Below are 21,874 nucleotides of genomic sequence, written 5' to 3' on the forward strand. Positions count from 1 at the left end.
CTCCTGGTGCAGCAGTGGAGGGATGCGGGGAGGGGAGGAGGAGGAGGAGAGCGGGGAAGGATGAAGGATTTTCCTGCTTGGAAAGCACTTGTGTGCTCAGGAAGAGTTTCACTGCCAGGAGGCTGTGGCCAATGCCTTTCTTAAACATTCCCATCCTTAATTCATCCCATTCCTCCTTGCTCTTACCCTCTGCATCACCCTGCGCAATTCCTCTCCTCCTGCTTGTTTTCATTCCTCACGGAATTGTCGATTACGGTCGTGTCCCCTGTTAGCTGTCACTGAACCAAGTTATCCATATTTTTAGCTCTTTAATTGCCTCTTCCAAATCAATCCCTTCAGCCTCCTCCTTGTTTTTGTCCTCTTCTTGGAACTTCCTCCAATTTATCCGTATCCTCTTTGGTAATGAGATGTCCAGAGCTGAGCACAATCGCTGCTCTCCCGGCAGCCACCAGGACAAAACCATCAAATTCTCCTCCTCTGATACTGCGTCCAAACCGAGTCAGGGCTGGGAGAGGCGAGGAGGGTTTGGTGTCCTGAGCAAAGTCCCGTCTGCTGCTCCTGCACCCAGGTCTCCTGCAAGCTGCTCTCACCGCTTCAGCTCCTGGTTCTAAGACTTTGTAGACTGGTCTGCATCCGGTCAAGCTATTTTTTAAGATTTTATAGTCATAGAAATACTTCTAAGGAATATTTCTTAGAAATATTAGAAATACTTAGAAATATTTCAGAGACTTTGTGGTCTTAGAGATACTGCAGTCTTGGAAATACTGCTGCCAGATATGTCCTCCTCCTAAGACTTTGTAGTCTTAGGGATACTGCGGCTTTCTAAAGAGAAGAACTTGGACTGTGCAAGACTTCGTGCTTGGATGAGCATCGTTAATTAATGAAATGACTTAATTGTTAATGCTCCCAGTTTGCACGCTGCCGTGTGTGCCTGTGCAGTCGTGCCATGGTGCGAAGTGCTGGGGCCGAGCAAGGTTTAGACTCGCAGGATTGAGGTAGGAAAACTGGGGGGAAAAACAACAAAAAGGGTGAACCAAGGAAGCGGAGCTGCACCGTTGTCCTGCCGCCAGCCGGGCGGCCCTGCCAGCTTCCCGCACCCAGCAAGTGTCTGCCACGGGCTGAGGTCGTTAGTGGCTAATCCTGATGAAGGTTTTCTGTGACCTTTTGGATTCTCATCACCTCCCCAGGGCACATAGGGAACGCTGTGTTCTCACCTCTTCCAGGACAGCAAGGTCTTCACCTAAACACTGAAAGGTCTTCTCCAAGAAGGACCTGGCCTGGGGTGTTTCCAGCCGGTTTGTCCCGATGCCTTGGATGTGCGGATTTGGACTTCAGGGGGGGCTCTAGCCTGGCTGTTCGCAGCCCCTGCGTCCTTCGGACGGGTTTTATGTAGCTGGTGGTTGTCAGACTGCTTTTAAAGGCTGCCGGGCCGCTTCGTTTGGTTTGTGAAAGGCTGGCCAGATGCCATGGGAAGGAGGGGGCCAAAGGATGCTCGCGGCCATCTGCAGTTGGGCTCTGCGTGTCCACCCAGCTCCGTCCTCCCTTGGCCTGGCATCACGGCGTCTGTCCCCTTCCCTGCACCGACCTTGCAGTGTCGGAGCGAGCTGTGTTGCTTTTCGCAACGCCTGCTGCGCCTCCCGTCGGAGTGCAGACGGGTTGGTGGCGGCAGGTGGCCCGAGACCCAAACCCGTTGTCACCCCACAGGGCTGCCATCCGGGCCTTCTCCTTCCCCACTCCTCCTGCTCATGTCACCTGTCCCCTCTGTCGCTGCTCTTTGCCACCTCTCTCCTATACGAGGCACCTTTTTTTTTTTTTCTTTTGCTAGAGCAGCTCTGGTAGTCTCGTAAGTGGTTGGAGCAGGTGACTCGGTGCCAGCACGTCTGTCTTGGGTACTATTCCTGGCTTTACTGAAGGCACAGTGACATGCAAGACTGTGGCTCTGCAGCGTCTGCCTCCTCTTGATCTCGAAATGCTGCAAGTGCTGAGATAAGCCTGGTTGTGTTCAAGCAGGGATTTACCCAGCGGAGAGCAGTGACGGGGAGAGAAAGCACGGCGCAGGTCTGCGGGGGGGCGGCGATGAAGCCTGGGGGCTGCTCCCGAAAGGGAGCAGTTTCCCAGCTCTGCTGCAAGGATGCACGTGGCTCCGTCCCCCTCGTGGAGCTGAGACCTGGTGGCTTTCCTTGGGAAGGGAAAGGCTCTCCTGCTGGGCTGCTGGTTTCCCAGGCATCCACCCCAAATCTCTCTGCCTGGTGGGCCCACCTTCTCGCAGCGGGCGGCTGGGGCAGTGCCGCGATCCCTGAGGACAGCGGGAGCTGGTTGCCTCATTGCTATTGTCGGGAAGAAACCGGAGAGACCTAATCCTGTGGTTTTGGGCTCGCTGACTCCCTCCCAGCTCAGGGCTAGCACCGGCGATGCTGCACTTGACCCAGCAGCTCCCAGCGACGAGCCGGCGAGGAGGGAAATCTGGGCCAAGAAACGCTCCTTAGAGGACTCTGCATGCTGAGCAGCAGGGGCTGGAAAAATCCTCATCTCCTACCCAAACAGCATTTAATTATGCATTCAAATGTCTGACGTGAGGCTTGAAGCTGGCTTTTGTCCAGGTTGGGGAAGGGGAAATTTCTCCTAAAACATGTTTTTTTTTTTTTTTTTTTTTCTTCCTCCTATCTTGATGTCAGCAGCCTCCCTCTCCAGTGGGCAGGAGGGAAGGGCAGTGGGCAGCAGCGCTGGGGTCGGGGCCTGGGACCGTGCTGCCAGCTGTGTCCTTGCTCCCAGGGTTGTGCCAGTGGCATTTGGTGACACTGGGGTGCAGGACGTGGTCCACAGGAACCTGGCAGCTCCTTGCCACAAAGATGCTCGACTCCTCCTGTCCCCAAGGTGCTCTGCAAGTCGTTCATGCTCTGCACACCCAACTTTGGGGGTCAGGATGGAGAAGACATCTCTTGGAAATCCTTGGAAAGCCAAGGTCACCTGCACGGGGCAGAGGCACCTCAGGTGCCGTGGTTTTCAGGTTTGGAGATGCCAACCAAAGGTGCTCACTTGTGGGATGAATGTACTCCACGGTTACCTCACCTCAAGGAGACTGAAACTCTTGTTCCCAGGCTGTAAGATGAAGAAGCAGAGCTGCTGGGGATGTGGTGACCAGGCAGGACGGGAGCGACAACACTGAAGCTCCCAAGCGCTGGGCTGAGCCTTGCGAGGACGTGGGAAGCGTCGGCTGCAGCCTCAAGCAACTCTTCTGTGATGGAGCAGTTCTGGTCCGCGTGTGGTCCTCGCCACCCAGGTTGTGACCAGCACTTACTCTCTTTTATTGTCTCCGGTTTTGCAGGACCCTTCTAGACGAGAAAAAGGGGCCGCCGTGCTGCCTAGCTGGTCAGCGTGGGGCAGCCTGATGCTGCCGCGGGTGCACGAGCAGTCTCACGCCGCGAGATGCTGGCTGACGAGTGCGTCGCGGTGCAGCTCCGCCGGCACGCCGACACTGCACGGCTGCTAACACCTCTGCCCTCCGAGGTGCAGTGCTGGTTGCTCCTCTGGTTTTTGGCGCACCTGTTGGCTTTCGGGGCTCAGAAACGCACTTTTCATGCCTGGATGACTTTGATTACTGGGAGCGAATGAAAATATTGATAAATAGCAGTCCTGCTTTTACCCTGCACGAAGCAAGGTGGTTCAGAGGTTGGCACCAAAACTAGCACCGTGTTTTTATTTTTTTGTGCCCGTCCCTCTCTCTCCCATTAGCTGATTGCTGCCCTGAAGACGCAGCGTCCCCTTAACGGCAACGGACGCTAACGAGGCCGCGGTGGCAGAGCCTGTGCGGCTCCAGGATGGCAGGAGCTGCATTTTCCCATCGTGCTGGCTGCCGCTCGCTGGGCTTGGCTGCGTTCCACCTCTGTCCTCGGCGGCGGTGAGAGCACGTTCCTCGTGATGGGAAAGCCTCCGCGAGGAACACAAAGGGCTTTCATTAGCGAGGCTTCGGCTGGGGCGGGTGGACGGCCGGAGCCGGCATGGGAAACATCGTCCTGCTTGAACTCTTGTCGGAAGACAAACAAGCTCCCTCCGGCTGCGTTTGTGCTCCCAAATCTTAGCACCTACCCTGCAAGGAAAGAGAAAGAAATTCCCTTCTGCCAAAAGGGGATCCCGGGCCCAGGAACACCAAGGGATTTGCCCAGGGGAGTGTGTGTTGGATGCTGGAAGCCGCAACAGCGCAGGGCTTGCTCTGAGGAGCCTGCTCCATTCCCCAGCCCCATGCTCGTTAGCTGGGGGAGATGCCAGAGACACCAGCGTCTCCTGGCACCCGGCCCCGTAGGGAATGGCACGGCAGAGGGTGAGGGTGGTCGACGGTACCCGGGGCCCCCATGCCACGCAGTTTTTCACGCGGTGAGACTAACGAGTGCCTGCTTCTCTCCTTTCCCACATCAGTCCTCGTGTGCTGCCTCTCTGCCCCCAGCCTCGAGCAGGTGAATCTCCTCGCCTCGATAAAGCAGGAGGATGAAAAGCTGCGGCACTGGGAGATAAGAAGCATGTGGGGGCTGGCGGGGGGGAATTTGGGGGTTGATCTGCCCGCTTCTTCCTCTGCCTTGGCTTTCAGGTTTGTCGCCCGCCTGGGATGTGTCCCCAGCTCTGGGGGCTTTGCTCCTGCCCAGCCCCCGGGCCTTTTTTGCTCTCGAGCTCTGGGCAAGAGCAGGCAAGCTGCCTCTTTTCCCAATGGCTGATAAATGAGGCTCTGTTTGTTCCAGTGCAGGGTGAAATATGAAATCCCATAAAGCCTCCTCGCTTATTAGAGAGATCGCAGCGAGCTGCTTATTATGCGCTGTGGCGTAATGCAGATTACAAATGTGACCAAGCGATAATTAGCAGAGCTGGAACTGTAATTAAACGCTCCTGTGCTGCACTGTGGTTTCTGTTGCAAAGTGGAAGGAAGCTGAACAGTTTCAAAACCCACAGGTGCCCTTCCTCTCCTCCGCTCGCACAAGCAAGCAGCTGGCCGCTGCTCGCAGGCTCAGGGTGCTGGGGGCGAGGGCTCCACCAAAGCCAGGCATCCCTTCCCTGCTCCTCTCCACATATTTTATTGCAGGGGAACTCGCGCGGATCCGGAAAACATAGCGTTCAGGAGCAGTTTGCTTTCTTGGACCCCCTCCAAAGGAGCCTGCTGCCTCCTTCAAGCATCTTTCTTGCCCTGGATCCACTGAGATGCACAGGATGGGCTTGGCGTGCTTGGGGGGCTGAGCTGTCTGTGGGTGAGCTTTCTATGCCAAAAACGTCCTGCAGGACTAGCTGGCCCTTGGGTGGCCTCGGAGGCTGCGCCGGAGACCTGGGGAAGGGCTCCCGGGGGGGTTGGTCCTGCCGGCACGCAGAGCAAGCGAGCGTGGTCCAGCCACTGCTGCTTTAAACCTCCGGGCCGTCGTTAATGCTTCGCGGGCTGGAAGCGCTCCGATGAGCCATGCAGGAGGAGGACGGATGTGGGAGGACACGGCTGGAAGCACAAACATCCACCAGAGCCTGAAGACCTCCACGTTGTCCGAGAGGGACACACTCGTGTCCCCTGCTGGCAGATGTGATCCGTTCCATCACACGGTTACTGCGGCGCAGAGGTCTGCTGCTCGTGCCTTTGCTCCTTTTTGGATGCTTTGCATCGCCGAGGATTTGGAGAGGCTTTGCAGCTCACCTTGGGGTACAGGAAGCTGCAGTGTGGCCGCGTGTAAACCGTGGGGCAGGATGGTGTAACGTGTGAGCTTCCACCGCTGCTGAGAGTGTGAACAGGTAATTTTGGCAGCTGGCGCCAGTTCAGGCTGACGATTTTGTGGTCAGTGGTGTTGGCCAAGGAGAGCCAGCAGCGAGGTTGGACGTGGCCATGGGGGTGTCCGTGTCCCCTCGGTGACCAGCAAGCTTGGCCTCTGCAGGGCCGTAATCATTTCGTCTCAGCAGAGGCTTCGGAAGACATCTCTCAGTGCAGGGCTGGATGCTGTAGAGAGATCATCCCCTGACTGAAACCGAAACCCAGGTCAGCGCTTACTGATGATTTGATTATTTTCCTCAGCCTGCTTCTGTTCTGAGGTTGCTCGGCGTCTTATCGAGATTGTGAACTTTCTTGTGACAGAGGGGACCTGAGCAGGGGAGGAGCAGCCAGCCCCAAAACTGCTGCCCGCCTGCGGGTGGCTTCGCTTGAAGGACCAGCAGAAAAAGCAGCGCCAGTCATCCCTCTCCTAACGCCGTCGTTCCCGTAGCGTGGCAGAGCAGCCGAGGAGCTCGGCCGTGACTTGGCCACGGTCACGCTTGGCGCGTCGGGCTGCTGGCTTTCCAAGCTTTCTGCGTGTGGGGAGAGCGAGGTGGCTGGCGCTCGGTATCCAGAGCCGATGCTCGCATGGAGGAGGGGGATGTGCGCCTCTGGATGGTGACGGGGTAGATGTGGGAGGAGGAGGATGTTGGTTTTCATGGGCACTGCAGAGAGACCGCTGCTCGTTGGTCCTGTCCTGCCAGTTGAGCAGAAGCCTGTAATTTTTTTCTAATGAGCCATTGGGTCCAAAGTCATTGACTGCGTTAACATCTGAGCGATAGCCAAAAGGCATGCTGACCAGCAACAGCGGTCGGGGAAGGAACTTGGCACCAGCTTTCAACAGCAGAGCTGATACCTCCCGCGGAGGGACTAGGGGCGTGATCTGCATGACTACAAAGCGCTGGCTTTTCGGGGTTACGTGGCTGTGGGCACGCCAGGGTGGGTAAGACCAGCGAGATCCTTGTCCTCCGTTGGGGTGTGGGACTCGAACCGCCTCCTGGCATAGGCGTTAAGAAGGCGCTTGCCCTGGGCTTGAGGTTCTCCAGAAATGTAGATGCCTGTTGATACTTGTTCCCCTCCCGGTGGTGACCGGCGTGTTTCTCCTTCCCTGCAGATGGAGTCTCCGGTCTCCACGCCCGCGGTGTTGCCCTTGCACCTCCTCGTCCCCGTTGTCAACAACGACATCTCGTCGCCTTGCGAGCAGATCATGGTACGCACCCGCTCCGTGGGGGTGAATACCTGCGACGTGGCCCTGGCCACCGAGCCGGAGTGCCTCGGCCCCTGCGAGCCTGGGACCAGCGTGAACCTGGAGGGCATCGTCTGGCAGGAGACTGAGGACGGTAAGTGGCACCGGCCAGCTTTTTGCTGACGGTGAAATTTCGGAGTTAGGGCAATCCCTTTCTTCCTCTGTCCCTGCTGTGCTGCTTGTTGGCACATCTTGGGCTTTCTGCTGCAATTTGGGTGGTCAGGACAGAGTAGCTGCGTGGGAGCAGCTCTTAGTCTGTGCAGCAAAGGGAGTAACAGGCCAAAACTTGCGTCAGCCCAGCACGTTGTGTTATCCTGTCGCCCAGACAGTGGGCGAAAATCTAAGCTGCCATTTCTCTGCCTTTCTGCAAGAGCTAACTTGCTCCTGGAGGTGCCAGAGGAGAGGCCGTGCCAGCCTGAATGGGAACTCGACGGAGTTGACTTCATTTCTACTTGGCAACCTGCAGGTCTGTCACAAAAGCGCTCAAGCCCTGGGAGGCAGCAGAGATCTCCTGCTGGATTAAAAAACCCCAGCGGAGCTTTCAAAATAGACTCGACAGGAGATCAGGCTCTCGTCTCTCTTGCCAAGCCAATCGAACCTTTTTCCGCTGGAGCTCGTCTCATCTGCGCACAGCTTGGTTTGCTTTCCCAGCTCCTTTGATGGGTTTTAGTTGCTGTTGGGGCTCTGCCAAGCAACACAGGGATGAATAGGTGGCTCAGTGGACCACGGCGAGCGCTGGAACCTGGCCTTCCCTCCAGCCTCCTTGGGACATGGGAGGTTTCTGCTTCTGGAGGCCTGGGGTGAACTCCTCGTGTTTGTCTGGCTTCAGCTGGGTCTGGAAGCAGAGGCAGAGCCCAGAGGCACAAAGGTGAGGAGGAGCAGAGGTGACAGGGGCCAGCTGACAGGTTACCTCGGCCAGTAACCAAGAGCTCCTTTGGAGGCCTGCTTCCAGCACAGCTTGGGATGGGGACCTCCAGCTATCTCACGCTCCTCAGCCCTCCCTGCTTTCCCTTCTGCTCGCTATGGAAAAATTCGTCTGAATTGAGACAGCGGGGAGCCGTCAGTGTGTTTTTTCTGCTGCTCCCGAGGCAGGAGGAAGCCACGGGCTGTAAAATCGGACCCCGGGGATCCTCGTCTTGGAGCTCGCCTTGCTGGTAGGGACAAGGGAACAAGCGGCTGTGCTCGGCATGCAGCTGCTGCTCTGCTGGTCCCAGGGCTGTGGGATCTGCCTGGGAAGCCGTCAGGGTCAGCACCGGCACGGCAGCAGTGCTTCCGAGGTTACGAGGTCGTGTGTGACTCCAGAAACCGCCTGAGCTGCAGCTGGAAAGCCCCAGGGCTCTGGTTTTACTGACGCTGTTGGAGCCCCCCATGGGGAGGGGTGATGAGAGCTTGGAGAGCTTTTTTTTTTTTTTTTTTTTTTTTTTTTTTGGTGGAAATCGGAGAATGGTGTGTGTGGTGGACAGAGGAGCCCATGTTGGCCATGCAAGGAGGAACAAACAGAGCATCCTCAATGCCACAGCAGGCCGGGAGCCAAAACATCTCCCCGCAACCCCCTCGGCTGGCTGGGAGGCGTTGAAGTGCGAGCAGCGGAGCAGGATTTGTCCAGGCTTTCGGGGCTGGGGGTTTACGAGAGGCACGTTAGGGAGCTGCATCCAAGTGCTAACCATCCGCCCGTGCCAGCGCCATGCTCCGCGTTCACAGCGGCTCCGGATCGCTCCATAAGGCGCACGAGCCCTGGTGGCTCCAGTCCTTCAAAGGAGACGGCCGCGCCGCTGGTTTCCCAGCGCCATTCTCCCGCAGCATCGGCGCTGGGCGTTTCTTTCCAGCCTCCCCTTCCTCCCGAGCTGCCGTGCTCTGCAGCCTGTCTGCCTGTCCTTCCGCATCACCCCTCGCTTGTGCAGCTATCGGTTCAGACCCTGCCTCAGAGGCGCGCTGCGATTCCTGCAGCTCGGCTATTTTTAGTCCGCAGTAATTCAATGAACTTGTGCAAAGATCCTTCTCTGCCTGCCTCTGCTGGCTGCGGCTTGGTTCCTGCTGTCAGGAGCAATGGCTTTTGCAGCAAACCCTGCACTCCTGTCATGCAGAATACAAATCCTGCTGTTTCCTTCGGTCGTTTCCAGTCTGCCACGTACATCAGCTCCCGTAGTAGTGGCACCGCTCGTGCTCGGTTGTGTAGACCTGGAAGCTCGGGGTGAAACCATCCCCTTCTCACCAATTCCCTGCCTGGCATCTCTCTCCTGGCAGGGTTAGGGGCGTTGCTGGAGGAGATGTGGCGAGCATCTCTCCTCGCCCCACTGATTGAGAAGGGCTGCAGGGCAAGGCACGTCTGCAAAGCCAAGCGAGGTGTCCTTCGGCACGGCTGAGTCCCTCTGCGTGGCCTGAGTCCATCCCCAAGAGGGGAGGCTGAAATTGCCATCGGGTTACTCGTGTAAGCTGCAATTTACCCCTGGGGCATGCCAGCCCCCTGCGTCTCTCCTGGCTGGACGTGTCCTCCTTGTCCTGCTGGGCTGAGCAGCACCTCCCATCTCCACCCCACCACGCTCCGTCTCTGCCCCCATCCTCGCGATGCCACAGCCTCAGCAGAGCCTCCGTGGGCCTCAGCCTCACCGGGCAGTGCGGAAAGGCAGCGGGAGCGGCAGCGAAGCTTGGCTGTGTAAGCTGGCCTTCAGGGTTTGCTGCCCCCGCGGTAGTCACTCCAGCGCTGACCTTTTTGCCAGCTGCTCTTCTCCACTCGCTCCTGACCACGTCAAGAAGCTGAGGGGATCAGCACTGCTCTGTGCATGCCGGCAAAAGTGTATTTGGGCTCATCCAGCTTCACAGCTCCTCTTCCAGTGGGTTTGCCTCACGGCTGGCTCTGGCTGCTGAAGATGTGAACTCTTGCTTGTAAGGGGTTGGCTGCACAGAGGAAGGCAACATGGCTCCCTTTTCATATGAAATGCTTTTTGGGTTGTCCTCATGGCCATGAAATTGTGGAGAAGGTGTCATAAAGACAAAGCCTGCTGCATCCTCAGAAGGACAAGCAGAGCCAGTACATCAGAGGAGGGAGTGTGAAGCTCCGAGGAGCTCCGTGACATCCTCCTACCTTGTCCAATGGGTCTCATGGCCACGACCATCGTCTTGTCTTCTCCACCCCTGGCCGCATGTGCTGTCCCACCACCGCGATGGTGAAGCTTCCATGCATGGCTGCGCCTTCACCGAGCCCGTCTTGTGCAGGGAATGTGTTTTGTTAAATGCCTTTCATGGGAGCAGCTGTCTTGGCAGTTTCCCTAATTCTGTTAGGTGCGATTTCGATCTGCAGGAACTATTAACTGATCTAATTATACCGGAGAGCATCGCTCCGCTCGCTGCCTCGTTAGCTCTCGGCTCCCCTCCATCCTCCTCGCTGGTGTCACCTGGCTCAGCGTGCGTCACCCGTGGGCCAGCAGATCCCTGCCCGTGCTCAGCAGGAGCAGCGACCAGACTGGATCCCGCCTGACGGGGCTGTGCGCGGCCCGAACAAGCTGGTGTCTGGGCTTCAAACCCTTGTAGCAACGAGGAACGTAGCGTGGCAATAGGGCTGTGCAAAGGAAATGGTGGCAAGCTCTCTCTGTGTCCCTCCTCCAGCTCTGTGCCGGGACGGCTGGTGCAGGGCCCCCGTGGCACGCTCCAGAGGTTTGGGGTTGCACTTCGGGAAGCGTCTCCTTGGGGTATGCCGATGCCATGCTCAGTCCTAAGAGAGGGAGGAAGCGGTGGGGCAGGATTCGCTGTGCAAACCTCATGAGGTTCACCAAGGAGAAGTGCGGAGTCTTGCTTGTGGGGAGAACTGGGGCACCCAGCTGGGAAGAGAGAAGGCCCTGGGGGTCTTGGTGGACACCAAGGTGAGCAGGATCCAGCAGGAGGAGGGAGGGGATCCTGCCCCTCTGCTCAGCACTGGGGAGGCCACGCCAGGAGCACTGGGTCCGGTGCCGGGCTCCTCACCAGCAGAGAGCAACAGGCGTACTTCAGGGAGTCCAAGGAAGGACACGGGGAAGCTGAAGGGCCTGGAGCATCTCCGCTGTGAGGGGAGGCTGAGAGAGCCAGAGATCTTCAAACCTCACCTGGACGTGGTGAGGGGCAACCTACTCTGGGTGGCCCTGCTTGGGCAGGGGTTGGAGCAGATGGACCCAGAGGTGCCTCCAACCTCAACCGTGCTATGATCCTGTGCAGCTCCCACTGCTTTTCCCTCGCAGCCCTGCACCGTGCCCAGTCCTGCGGCACTGCTCCCCTCCCCAGCTGCGCTGTGCAGCCCTCAGGACATTCTCAGCTGCCACCAGGCTCAGTCAGCCCCTTCCCCGTGAATGTTTCTGCCCCGCTCTCGTGCACGTTGTGCCTTTGCTCTCTGAGCCCTCCTCTTTCTGCCCAACCTGCAAAATCCCAGCATGAGCTCGGATACGTGGTGTGAGCTGAGGGAGGAGCAGGAGGGATGCAGTGGGTTGGGAGGTGATAGGGATGGGCAGGGTTGGAGGCGAGGGCAGGCACTGGAAGGTCTCACCATGACCAGGAGGGAGCCCTCTCCCAAACTGCTGGCTTTGCATACCCGGCGTGCTGCCTCGCTGGTACCTGCAGCCTTGACGTGCGGCTGGGAGTATCATTGCTGCTGAGGGTGCTGTTGGGGCTGTTTTAAATTGGGGGTGGGCCACAACTGCGCTGCTCGTAGCTGGGCTTTGGGGCTTCAGAGCTGGGTACGCAATCCCCTATGAGCAAAATCCGTCATGCGTAGCCATGAGAACTTGAACCCAGAAACAGATGAGTTTTTAAGCATTGTGCAGCAAGGGAGAGGAGCCTGGGAATATGGATTTCTCATTTGCTTTAATGGCATTTCCAAAAGTCATGAGCGATTGTAAATCCCCTCCAAGGTTGCCGAGCCATTCAGCAGGCTGCCCGGGCTCAGCGCAGTCCTTTGAAGCCTCCAAAAACCATTACGGCGTGGCCGTGACCGCTCTCGGCTTCAGATCAGCGATGTCAGGTGAAGGGACGCCTCCTCTCCGGCACTGCCGGTGCTGCCGTCCCCTTTCACCCGCAGAAGGGGAAGCATCAGCCCTGGAAGCGAGGCGGCTGCTCGCACGTCGTCGTAGAGAAGTGGAGCTTTATTATGCATAATTTCCTGGTACTCCCACAGCGCGGCCGCTTCCTATCTAATATTTGCTGGCAGAATGCTTGACAGTGTGGGGAGGCAGGGAGCTCGAGAAGAGCTAATGCACTGCTTATCACTCTCAAAGCACTGTTTATTTCAGCATCTGTCAGCTTTGTATGAAGGCTGTTTTATCAACAGGTGAGCAATATTCTGCTCCAGACAGGACTGTTGCCAGTGTCAAACTCCCTAAGGCACGCATGTAGCTGCCCTAGGTAACAGCAGCTGGGCTCACCTTAAGCACCGGGCGCTGGATTAAAGGACTTGTTTACAAGGAGGCTCCTGAGCTGCGACCTGCTGTGCCGTGCTTCTCTGGGAGCTCAGCTGGGGTCGATTGTCCGGGAGGGCGAGGATGGGGGCTTGGTGCAACCCCTGGGGCCCCGCTCCATCCCTGACCATCCTGGGAGCATCTTCTGGAGGGACTTCAGGCCACGGGGAGAGGGCTCCCTTTGCAGCACGGATCCTCCAGCAGTGTTGCACAGCCTTGCTGGCTCTCGTCCCTTGGGCTGAAGCTGGTGCGACCTAAGCTGAAGCATCCATCACAGGGCCCTGCTCCCGTGCCAGCTCCCCGGCTTTGTGCAGGCTGCCTCTCCCTGGCTTTATTTGTGGAGGAAAACAGCAAAAACCACTGCCGCCTTCCTCAGCAGCAGCCCAGCAGCGTCAGCCCTCCTTTAATTCCCCTGCCGGGTGTGACTCTGCCCTGCTGCAGTGACATTAGCGTTTTGCAGCCAGGCTTGGGCGGTATCGATCGCTGGAGCGCTCCGAAAGTGTCACCTTCCCGTGAAAGCAGGTGGGGCTGGAGTCATCCCAGCGGGCTTCGCACAGCACGGCAGCATCGCAAGGGCTGCAGGCTGCTGGCTCTTTGTGCCTGAGCATCTCCAGCCCTCCGAGGGAACAGGGAGAGCTTCCTAAAGCAGAGCCCGATGCATCCAAGGGCTTTTCTGCTCAAGGACAAAGGCTGATGGGGACACCAGTGACACATTGCCATCCTACACCGAGCGCAGGGCTTTGCTCCTTGCTCTCTGTCCTTGCATCCGCGAGCATCCTCTCCTGCCGCAGGGGACGGCGGGTTAAAAAGCTGCTTAGCATCTATCCCCGTGCTTTAAATTGTCCTGGGTTATTGTCGGAGGATTAGGAGGGGATTTGGTGCGATTGGTTGCAGCGGGTTAAATATAGGCTGGTACGTGTCGGAGGGTTTGTGCTTCGCCCCGCGCCAGGCTGCTGCTGTGGAGGGGAGGAAGGGGCGGCTGCCGAGCGCACCGGCCTGCGCCAGCCCCCGTCTTTCATCTGCCACGCTCGCGGCAGCGGGGAGGAACGCCAGAACGTCCTTTCTAATATCACACGCCAGCCCTGGGATGTGCAGAGCCTCTGGTGGCTTGTCACGCAATTAACTTCTAGCAGCACGCGGGAAGGCGGAGGGGGACGTGCGGCTGATGTCTCTGGCTGCAGCTTGCCTTCAAAGAGCTGGCGGGGGGAAGGATGAGCTGTGCTGGGGCACGGGGCGAGGACCGGGTGTCGTGGGCACCCTTCGTGCTGGGATTGGCATCCCCTCTCTCCCCACGTTCTCCTCATGTGGGGCTGTGGGCCCCCACGTTGGTTTCGCTGCTTGTTTCTCGCCTGCTGCGTTCTCTGCGTGCGTCCTGCCCGCATCCGCTGCCTCACGAGGTCTGTGCCTTGCTCCGGAGCCAGGACGCGTCCTCCCCTCCTGCTGATCTGCTTCCCCTTCCCGTGACCTGCTGCCATTGGAGCTGCCAGTGTGTTCCAGGAGGAGGAACAGAGAGGACTTGGCTTTTGTTTGTTGTTTAGGAAACCCGCATTTTGGGCCACAGCTCTGCGAACATCTCTCCGTTTCATACATTATCACTCCAAAGCCTGCAGCTGGCTGCTGGCACCTCGCAAGCGGGGATGTGGACCGAGATTTACAAATGTGCTTCAGGCACAGCTGCTCTGGGCTCGCTTGGCTCCATCCATCTTCCAGGGCTGTGCGGCTGTATATCTAGCTGCACTCGTCTGCCCTTGTAAATGAGATTTCTATCTCCCAAGTTTTACCTTGCTCAGATAAATGCACTCAGCGCAATGGACTCTGCTCCTGGTCAAATTAGTTATGCAGTAATCAGAGCAGTCCATCGCTGGGAGGAAATATCCACTTGAGTTTCACTCCGCTAATGGCCTGAGATTATTTAGTGTAATTGCTTTCTTGTGGAAGCACTTGCAGCTTGCTGGCCACGAGAGGCCAGTGAAGGTGCTAGTGCCGGGGTGGGCACAGGCTGGGTCTTTCCTATTTGCAGCAGTGGGGAGGGCCGCGAGATGCTGCACAAGGCCCCCAAGAAAGAGGCTGAGGCTGCATCCTTGGCAGGGCTCTCCAGCCCTGTGCTCGCTAAGCTGTTTCTCTTCCGTGCCAAAAGCTGAAACGTCCACTCGCCCGGTGGTTTTCAATATCGGCATTGCACAGCTTTGCCTGACACCTTTGCACGGCCCCAGGCACGGCAGCGCGGGGCTGACGCCTCGCCGGGGGTCTCACTGGCTGTCCTGGGGCAGCGCAGGAGCAAAGCGAAGCAGCGGACAGGGCTTTCCCCCAAAGCTGGCTTCTCCTTGCCCCATTGCGGGGCCCTGGGGTGGCCATCAGAGGCGAACGGCTGCGCAGGGACGCCGGGCTCAGCTTGCCATCTAGTGGCGGTAGCGTCCCCTCCGCCGGCCTTTCCGTGGGGACACGGGCAACCCTCGCTCCCTGGAGGTCGCCTTCCCCACCGCCACCACCACCCGTGGAGCCTGGGGACTTTCAGCTCCGTTCGTGGTGCCCCTTAAGCCGTGAATGCGTGTGACGCTGTCCCCTCGCCTTGCAGGTATGCTGGTGGTCAACGTGACCTGGAGGAACAAGACGTACGTGGGGACGCTGCTCGACTGCACGCAGCACGACTGGGCGCCTCCCCGGTAAGCGCCTGGCGGGTCCAGCAGCACCGTGGGTGCTCAGCCCCATCTGCCTTTGGGCCCCTTCCCCTGGGAAGCGTGGCATGGCAGTCGTGTGATAAAATTCTCATCCTCCTCTCCGCAGGTTCTGCGACTCTCCCACCAGCGACCTGGAGATGCGCAACGGCCGGGGCAGAGGCAAGCGCATGCGCCCCAACAGCAACACGCCCGTGAACGAGACGGCCGCCGCCTCGGACAGCAAAGGGACCAGCAACAGCAGCAAGACCCGGGCAGGAGCCAACAGCAAAGGGCGCCGGGGAAGCCAGAACTCCTCGGACCACCGCACGCCGCCCAGCGGCACGGCGGAGGACGTGAAGGCCAGTCCCTCCTCCGTCACCAAGCGGAAGAGCAAACCCCTCTCCGACATGGAGCTGAACTCCAGCTCGGAGGACTCCAAGGGCAGCAAACGCATCCGCACAAACTCGATGGGCTCGGCGGCGGTGCCCCCCGCCACGGTCAAGGTGGAGCCGGCTGTCCTCGACCGAAACTGCCCTTCTCCCATCCTCATCGACTGTCCCCACCCAAACTGTAACAAGAAGTACAAGCACATCAACGGGCTGAAGTACCACCAGGCCCACGCACACACGGATGACGACAGCAAGCTGGAGGCAGATGTGGACAGCGAGTACGGCGAGGAGCCCTCCCTGCACGCAGACATTGGGAGCTGCAACGGTGCCGCCGTCTCGCAGAAGGGCTCACTCTCACCGGCTCGCTCGGCCACCCCCAAGGTCCGTTTGATGGAGCCCCACAGTCCGTCCCCGTCGAGCAAGTTCAGCGCCAAGGTCCCCTGCAAGAAGAAGCTGGGGGGGGAAGGAGACACCGACCCGGGTGCCCTGTCCAACGATGGCTCTGAGGACGGTCCCTCGGTGGCTGATGAAACGAGTAACGATGGTTTCGACTCGCTGGAGAAGAGGTGCGTTGATAAGGACAAGTCCAAGAAGGCATCTGGTGCTAAGCAGGAAAAGATGCCTTCCAAAAGCTTGAAGTCTGCCAGACCCATTGCACCAGCCATTCCCCCCCAGCCGATTTACACCTTCCAGACAGCCACCCTCACCGCAGCCAGCCCCGGGTCCTCCACGGGCCTGACCACCACTGTGGTCCAAACCATGCCCAACAGCCCTCAGCTCAAACCCATCCAGCCCAAGCCTACGGTGATGGGAGAGCCCTTCACTGTCAACCCTGCCCTCACCCCTTCCAAGGAGAAGAAGAAGAAGGACAAGAAGAAGAAGGAGCCCAAAGAGGTAGAAAATCCTCTGACTCCTGGCAAGGTCTGCAGAGCAGAGGAAGGCAAGAGCCCTTTCCGGGGAGAATCCAGTGACCTTGGGACGAAAGGTGAGGGACTGCTGAACGGTTCGTCTGACCCCCACCAGAGCCGGCTTGCCAGCATCAAGGCTGAAGCAGATAAGATCTACAGCTTCACTGACAACGCCCCAAGCCCCTCCATCGGTGGTGCCAGCAGGCTGGAGAACACCAACCCGGCCCAACCCATGACCCCGCTTCACGTCGTCACCCAGAATGGGGCAGAGGCGAGCTCAGTGAAAACCAACAGCCCAGCCTACTCGGACATCTCTGACGCCGGGGAGGATGGGGAGGGCAAGCTGGAGAGCGTGAAGGTGAAGGACCCAGAGCAGCTGGTCAAGGAAGGTGCCAAAAAAGCTCTTTTCCCCCCACAACCACAGAGCAAAGAGTCTCCCTATTACCAAGGCTTTGAAACCTACTACTCCCCTGGCTACCCCCAGGCAAGCCCAGGTCCCTTGAACCCCAGCAGCCAGGCTGCGGCCGAGACACAAGCCTTGAAGCTGAAGAAGGATGAGGAACAGGAGAACCCAGAGGTGAAGGTGAAGAGCGAGGGCAGTGAAGAGAAGAAGGCAGAGCTCAGCAGCTCCAGCCAGCAGCCCTCGGTCATCCAGCAGCGTCCCAACATGTACATGCAGTCCCTCTACTACAACCAGTACGCCTACGTGCCACCCTACGGCTACAACGAGCAGGGCTACCACGCTCACCTGCTGAGCACCAACCCTGCCTACCGCCAGCAGTACGAGGAGCAGCAGAAGCAGCGGCAGAGCCTGGAGCAGCAGCAGCAGCGAGGGCTGGAGAAGAAAGCGGAGCTGGGCTTGAAGGAGAGGGAGGCAGCTCTCAAAGAGGAGTGGAAGCAAAAGCCGCCCATGCCCCCGACGCTCACCAAGGCCCCGAGCCTCACGGACCTCGTCAAGTCGGGGCTGAGCAAGGCCAAGGAACAGGGAGGTGCCGACATGGCCAAATCCGTCATCATCCCCAAGCTGGAGGACTCGTCCAAGCTGTCTGGCAGCCAGGTGGCCGAGGGACTGAAGGTGAAGCTGAGCGAGGCCGGCCACCTCGGAAAGGAGACCACTGAGACGAAAGCTGGCTCCGAGTGCGGCCGGCAAGCAGAGGTGGACCCCGTGCTCTGGTACAGACAGGTAATGTAATGCTCTTCCACTGCCCGCTCGGTGGGGTTTCTCCCATAGGTTGGCTGGGGCTGTCAGTGTGGAGGACGTGTGTTGTCCTCTGCTCCAGGACTTGTTCCTGCCGTGATGGGACTCCACGAGATTCTCTTGGGGCTGGCAAGGATGAGGCTGGGAGTCCATGGGGCCGATGGGCCACCAAGGAGAGCCTGGAGCCTGGGGAAGGGGGGAGGGCTGCTCTGGTCTCTTCCCAGTCCAGCCCAGTTTTGGGGCACACGGGGCCAGGGGGAGGCAGCTGCTCTGACATTCGTCTGGTTCTTGCAGGAAGCAGAGCCCCGTATGTGGACCTATGTTTACCCTGCGAAGTACTCGGACATCAAGACGGAGGATGAGCGGTGGAAAGAGGAGCGGGACAGAAAGTTGAAGGAAGAAAGAAATCGAAGCAAAGACGTTGTGTCCAAGGAGGATGGGAAAGAGAGCACCAGCTCCGAGTGCAAACTGACCCCCACCGAGGAGGCTCGCATGGTGGGAAAGGACCCCAGACCCAGTGTCCACGTCCCCGTGTCCTCACCCCTCACACAGCATCAGTCCTACATCCCCTACATGCACGGCTACTCCTACAGCCAGTCGTACGACCCCAACCACCCCAGCTACCGGGCCATGCCCACAGTCATGATGCAGAACTACCCAGGTAGGGAGCCACGGCCATCTCAGGGACATCTCACCCTGGGGGATCATCCTTTCCCGGGCTGTGCCTGTGTCCTGCCCGTGCTCCTGGAGCAGGGGACAGCTGCGGGACGGAGCTGCGGTGGTCTTTGTGGGCCAGGCTCTGGGAGCGACCAGGGGGTGGGCAGGGGAGCATCTGCTGGGGTCTTTGTGCCGCCGCTGCGGGGATGTTCACCAGGTTGCAGCCACAATTTACTGGCTCCTGTGCTGGACAGAGCAGCAAACCCACTCTGTCCCCATGCCCTGACTGCCTTCTTTCCCTGCAGGATCGTACCTTCCCTCCAGCTATTCCTTCTCCCCGTATGGGAGCAAGGCATCCGGGAGCGATGACAGCGACAAGTCCCGAGCCAGCCCCAGCGTCAGCTGTAAATCCAGCTCTGAGTCCAAGGCCCTGGACATCCTGCAGCAGCACGCCAGCCACTACAAGAGCAAATCGCCCACGGTGAGGTTCAGGAGCACGCTGGCTTTGCCTAGCTCTGTGCAGCAGCTTCAGGAAGGTGCCTGGAGCAACTCCTGCAGGAGACATGGGGCTGTAGAGTAGTCCCATGATGCAGCCCTTTTTGGGATGGATGAGCCAAATGTGCTGGTCCAGAGGCACTGGGACAACTCCATGTGTCCTCAGCCCTGGAGTGACCCCCTGGTTTGGGTCCCAGCTGCTTGGCTGGGATCTGCTGACGAGCTCTGCATCCTCCCCATAGCTTTTGGGCTGGTTGCCACCTATCCCATCACCTCCGCTCTGTGCCAGCAGCGCCGTGGGGAGCCTTTAGACAAGGCAGGGACGATATTGTCCCAGCGGGGCAGCCTTGGCACGGTGGAGCAGCCGCTCGGACGGCTGTGCAGCCCGGGGTGCCCATGCCAAGCCGGGGTGGTGGGGACGGAGCCGGCCCCATCACTGCAAGCTGCCTGCCCGCATCCCTCAGCGCCCGGTGTTCTCTCCTCTGCAGATAAGCGAGAAGACATCTCAGGAGAGGGACCGCAGCGGCTGCGGAGTGGTGGGGGGCAGCGGGAGCTGCAGCAGCGTCGGGGGAGCTGGCAGCGGGGAGAGGAGCGCGGACCGTCCCCGGACCTCACCATCTCAGCGCCTGCTCTCAACACATCATCACCACCACCACCTCGGGTACTCACTGCTGCCGGCGCAGTACAACCTGCCCTATGCAACAGGTGAGAGCCTCACCTCGTCCCTGGCGGGGCTTGGGGAGCCAGAGCCCCTGCGGCAAGCTCTGCTTTGGCCGCATCCAGCGCTCCCCAGCCTCCTGACGCGGCCTCTCCCTGCAGGTCTGTCCTCCACAGCCATCGTGGCCAGCCAGCAGGGCTCCGCTCCCTCCCTATACCCACCGCCCCGGAGGTGAGAATGGTAAGGCTGCCTGTGAGGGGGGGGGACACGGGGCCGCCTCGAGCCGCAGGTTTGGGGTTCGCCCCTCGGCAGGGGCTGGCGGAGGCAGGGGCTGACAGGGCCTTGGGTTCGGCAGGACGTGAGGCCGGGACGCCTGGGCTGTACGAGACATGTGACTGGCTCACATGGGGACACGCTGGAGACTCCTTTAGACATCAGTTGAATGGTGTTAATTGTTCTGCTTGACGTTCCTGCCGTGATCTGAGGCAGACTCTGTCTTCTCCCCCCGTCGGACACACACTGAATCCCCCCCTCCCCCCCCCCCCCCCCCCCCCCCCCCTTTGGCGAGTGGGCAAGCTGGTACCTACGGAAATATTTATTCTACTGGGCACCGGCACTTGGGATGGAAGTGAATCGCCTGCCTGGTGCATATGAAGAGGAAACGGAAGCACTGAGGTTTCTCGATGGATTTGTGGCCCTGCTGTGTCCCTGCGAGTCGCCGCGTCACCATTGGGGCCGAGTGTCACAGGACTTGGGGCGGGCGGTGCAGGCTGGGACGCTGCCACCTGCGCCCCCCCGTGAGGCTCGACCCGCGGGGCCGATCCCCGAGGGGAGGCACGGTCTCAGGAAAGGAAGTTCCAGCAGCACCGCGTGGGTGACACAGAGCCAAGGCAGGGGACGGGGATGGGGGGGGACGGCAGCTTCGCGGGATGCAGCCATGGGGGTGGGGGTGGGGGGGAGGGGTGCACATCAGCGGGTCAAGCGATCTTGCTTCCATCGGCCTCAGCCCCTCTCCAGGCGCCTCCGCCCTCTCCCAGCCCCACGGCTCCGGGCCGGGCAGCGGGACGGGGCGCTGAGGGCTGCCGCCAGCAGCACCCACCACCCGGCCCTGCTGCCAGGGTTTCTCCCCAGTGCCTTGTTACGGTCCAGCCCTGACTGAAGCTCATTTCCAAGGCTTCCAAGTTGGTTTCTGAGCTGTGACTCTGCAACCCACCCACCCTGCCCCGGGCCTTTCCTCAGCCCTGCGCCCCAGGGAAAGCGGCTACACTTCGCATCCTCTCTTCCCTGTCTCCATTGACTTCCCCAGGCTGCGAGCAGAGCTCAGCGAGGAACAAGCACACTTAGGCTCTGCCAGAGGCACCTGGGGCTGCGCAGGCCCCGTGCCGGGGTGCAGGGCACCAGCCCCCCGAAGCCGCTTCCCGGCGCCCCAGGACAGGGGCTTTCTGGTCCTCTGCCCGCCCCAGCCGCAGTGTGGCTCCCCCCGGGCCGGCTCGCTACCTCGGCCCGTGGCCGCCCCGGCTCTCCCCACCATCCCTGCCCGCTGCCATCCCTTCCAGGCTGGGGGAGTGCCGGGGGGGTCCCCTCGGTCTGCGGCAGTCTCCGTCGTGTGCGTGCGCGTGCGTCACACCCGGCCCTGAGGGGTCGCTGTACCGGGATGCTCTGCCCGCCGGGCTCTGTACATACTGTAAAAAGCAATTGTTTGAAAACTGTTGTTTTTGGGTTTTGTTTTCTTTCCCCTGTCCTGTCCCATCCTCCCCGCCCCTTTCCCCTCACCCACTTTACCTGGTTGGAGAGATGCTCGCTGGCCCCGGTTCTGACCATGGCAGCGTGGTGGCCCCAGCCTGCTCTCCTCGACGCCTCTTAGTTCGACTCATTTTTTTTCTTCCTCTCTTCGTTGACTTTGCAAGGTGGTGGGGTCAGGGCGACGCGGGGAGCCCCTCAGTGCACCCCGCTGAGGCTGCTCCAGTGTGCGAGGAGGGTGCCTGGGTGGGTGGGGGGCTGCTCCCCGCCTCCTTGGGACCTGGTTGCCTCTCCCTTTAGGTGTCAAGTGAGCCAGCAGCTGAAGCAGAACAGGGCCGTTGGACGTTCCCAGGGCCAGCTCCTGCCCACGGGGCCCCCAGCCCCCTGGGGCCCTGTCCCCAGCCCCTGCCCGCGAGCGGGCACCCGCCCGGGTGTTGCACCGTTGATGTTTATAGCGCTCGTTTCCATTGGAGTTGCTGTGTTGGGTTTCATTTCAGTCTTCCTGATTCTGCCCTTCTGTAAAGTGTACATTATTACCAAGTTCCTTGTTTTTTATATATATATATATAAATATATATATATACAAACTGTACTCTTCTTGCCTTTGTACATTTGGGCAAGGAGAGAGAATAAATCTTTTTAAGAGACAATCACAAACCTGTGAGGGTGGCTTTTTCTTCCTGTCCCTGCTCCCCCTGACTCCTCCATCCCCAGCCAACACGGACGCTGGGCTTTGGGGTGG

At 59.5% G+C, this 21,874-nt stretch overlaps 1 protein-coding gene across 2 annotated transcripts in view; it reads left to right on the forward strand.

Annotated features, from left to right (window-relative positions):
* The window catches only part of ZNF609 (zinc finger protein 609), a 53,278-nt gene extending 31,608 nt beyond the window's left edge, over positions 1-21,670 (forward strand). The window contains exons 3-10 of one of the 2 annotated variants that reach the window (XM_050712918.1): positions 6,882-7,107; positions 15,006-15,093; positions 15,215-17,567; positions 17,877-18,243; positions 18,545-18,720; positions 19,223-19,439; positions 19,554-19,632; positions 19,748-21,670. In XM_050712918.1, the coding sequence (XP_050568875.1) occupies positions 6,882-7,107; positions 15,006-15,093; positions 15,215-17,567; positions 17,877-18,243; positions 18,545-18,720; positions 19,223-19,439; positions 19,554-19,627 (3,501 nt within the window). In that variant the 3' untranslated portion in view covers positions 19,628-19,632; positions 19,748-21,670. The remainder of the gene's footprint in view (positions 1-6,881; positions 7,108-15,005; positions 15,094-15,214; positions 17,568-17,876; positions 18,244-18,544; positions 18,721-19,222; positions 19,440-19,553; positions 19,633-19,747) is intronic. The other variant, XM_035566643.2, reaches the window with a different exon arrangement.
* The last annotated feature ends 204 nt before the right edge of the window (positions 21,671-21,874 follow it).

This window comes from Cygnus atratus, chromosome 11 (genome assembly GCF_013377495.2).
Source record: "Cygnus atratus isolate AKBS03 ecotype Queensland, Australia chromosome 11, CAtr_DNAZoo_HiC_assembly, whole genome shotgun sequence".
Classification (NCBI taxonomy): Eukaryota; Metazoa; Chordata; class Aves; order Anseriformes; family Anatidae; genus Cygnus; species Cygnus atratus.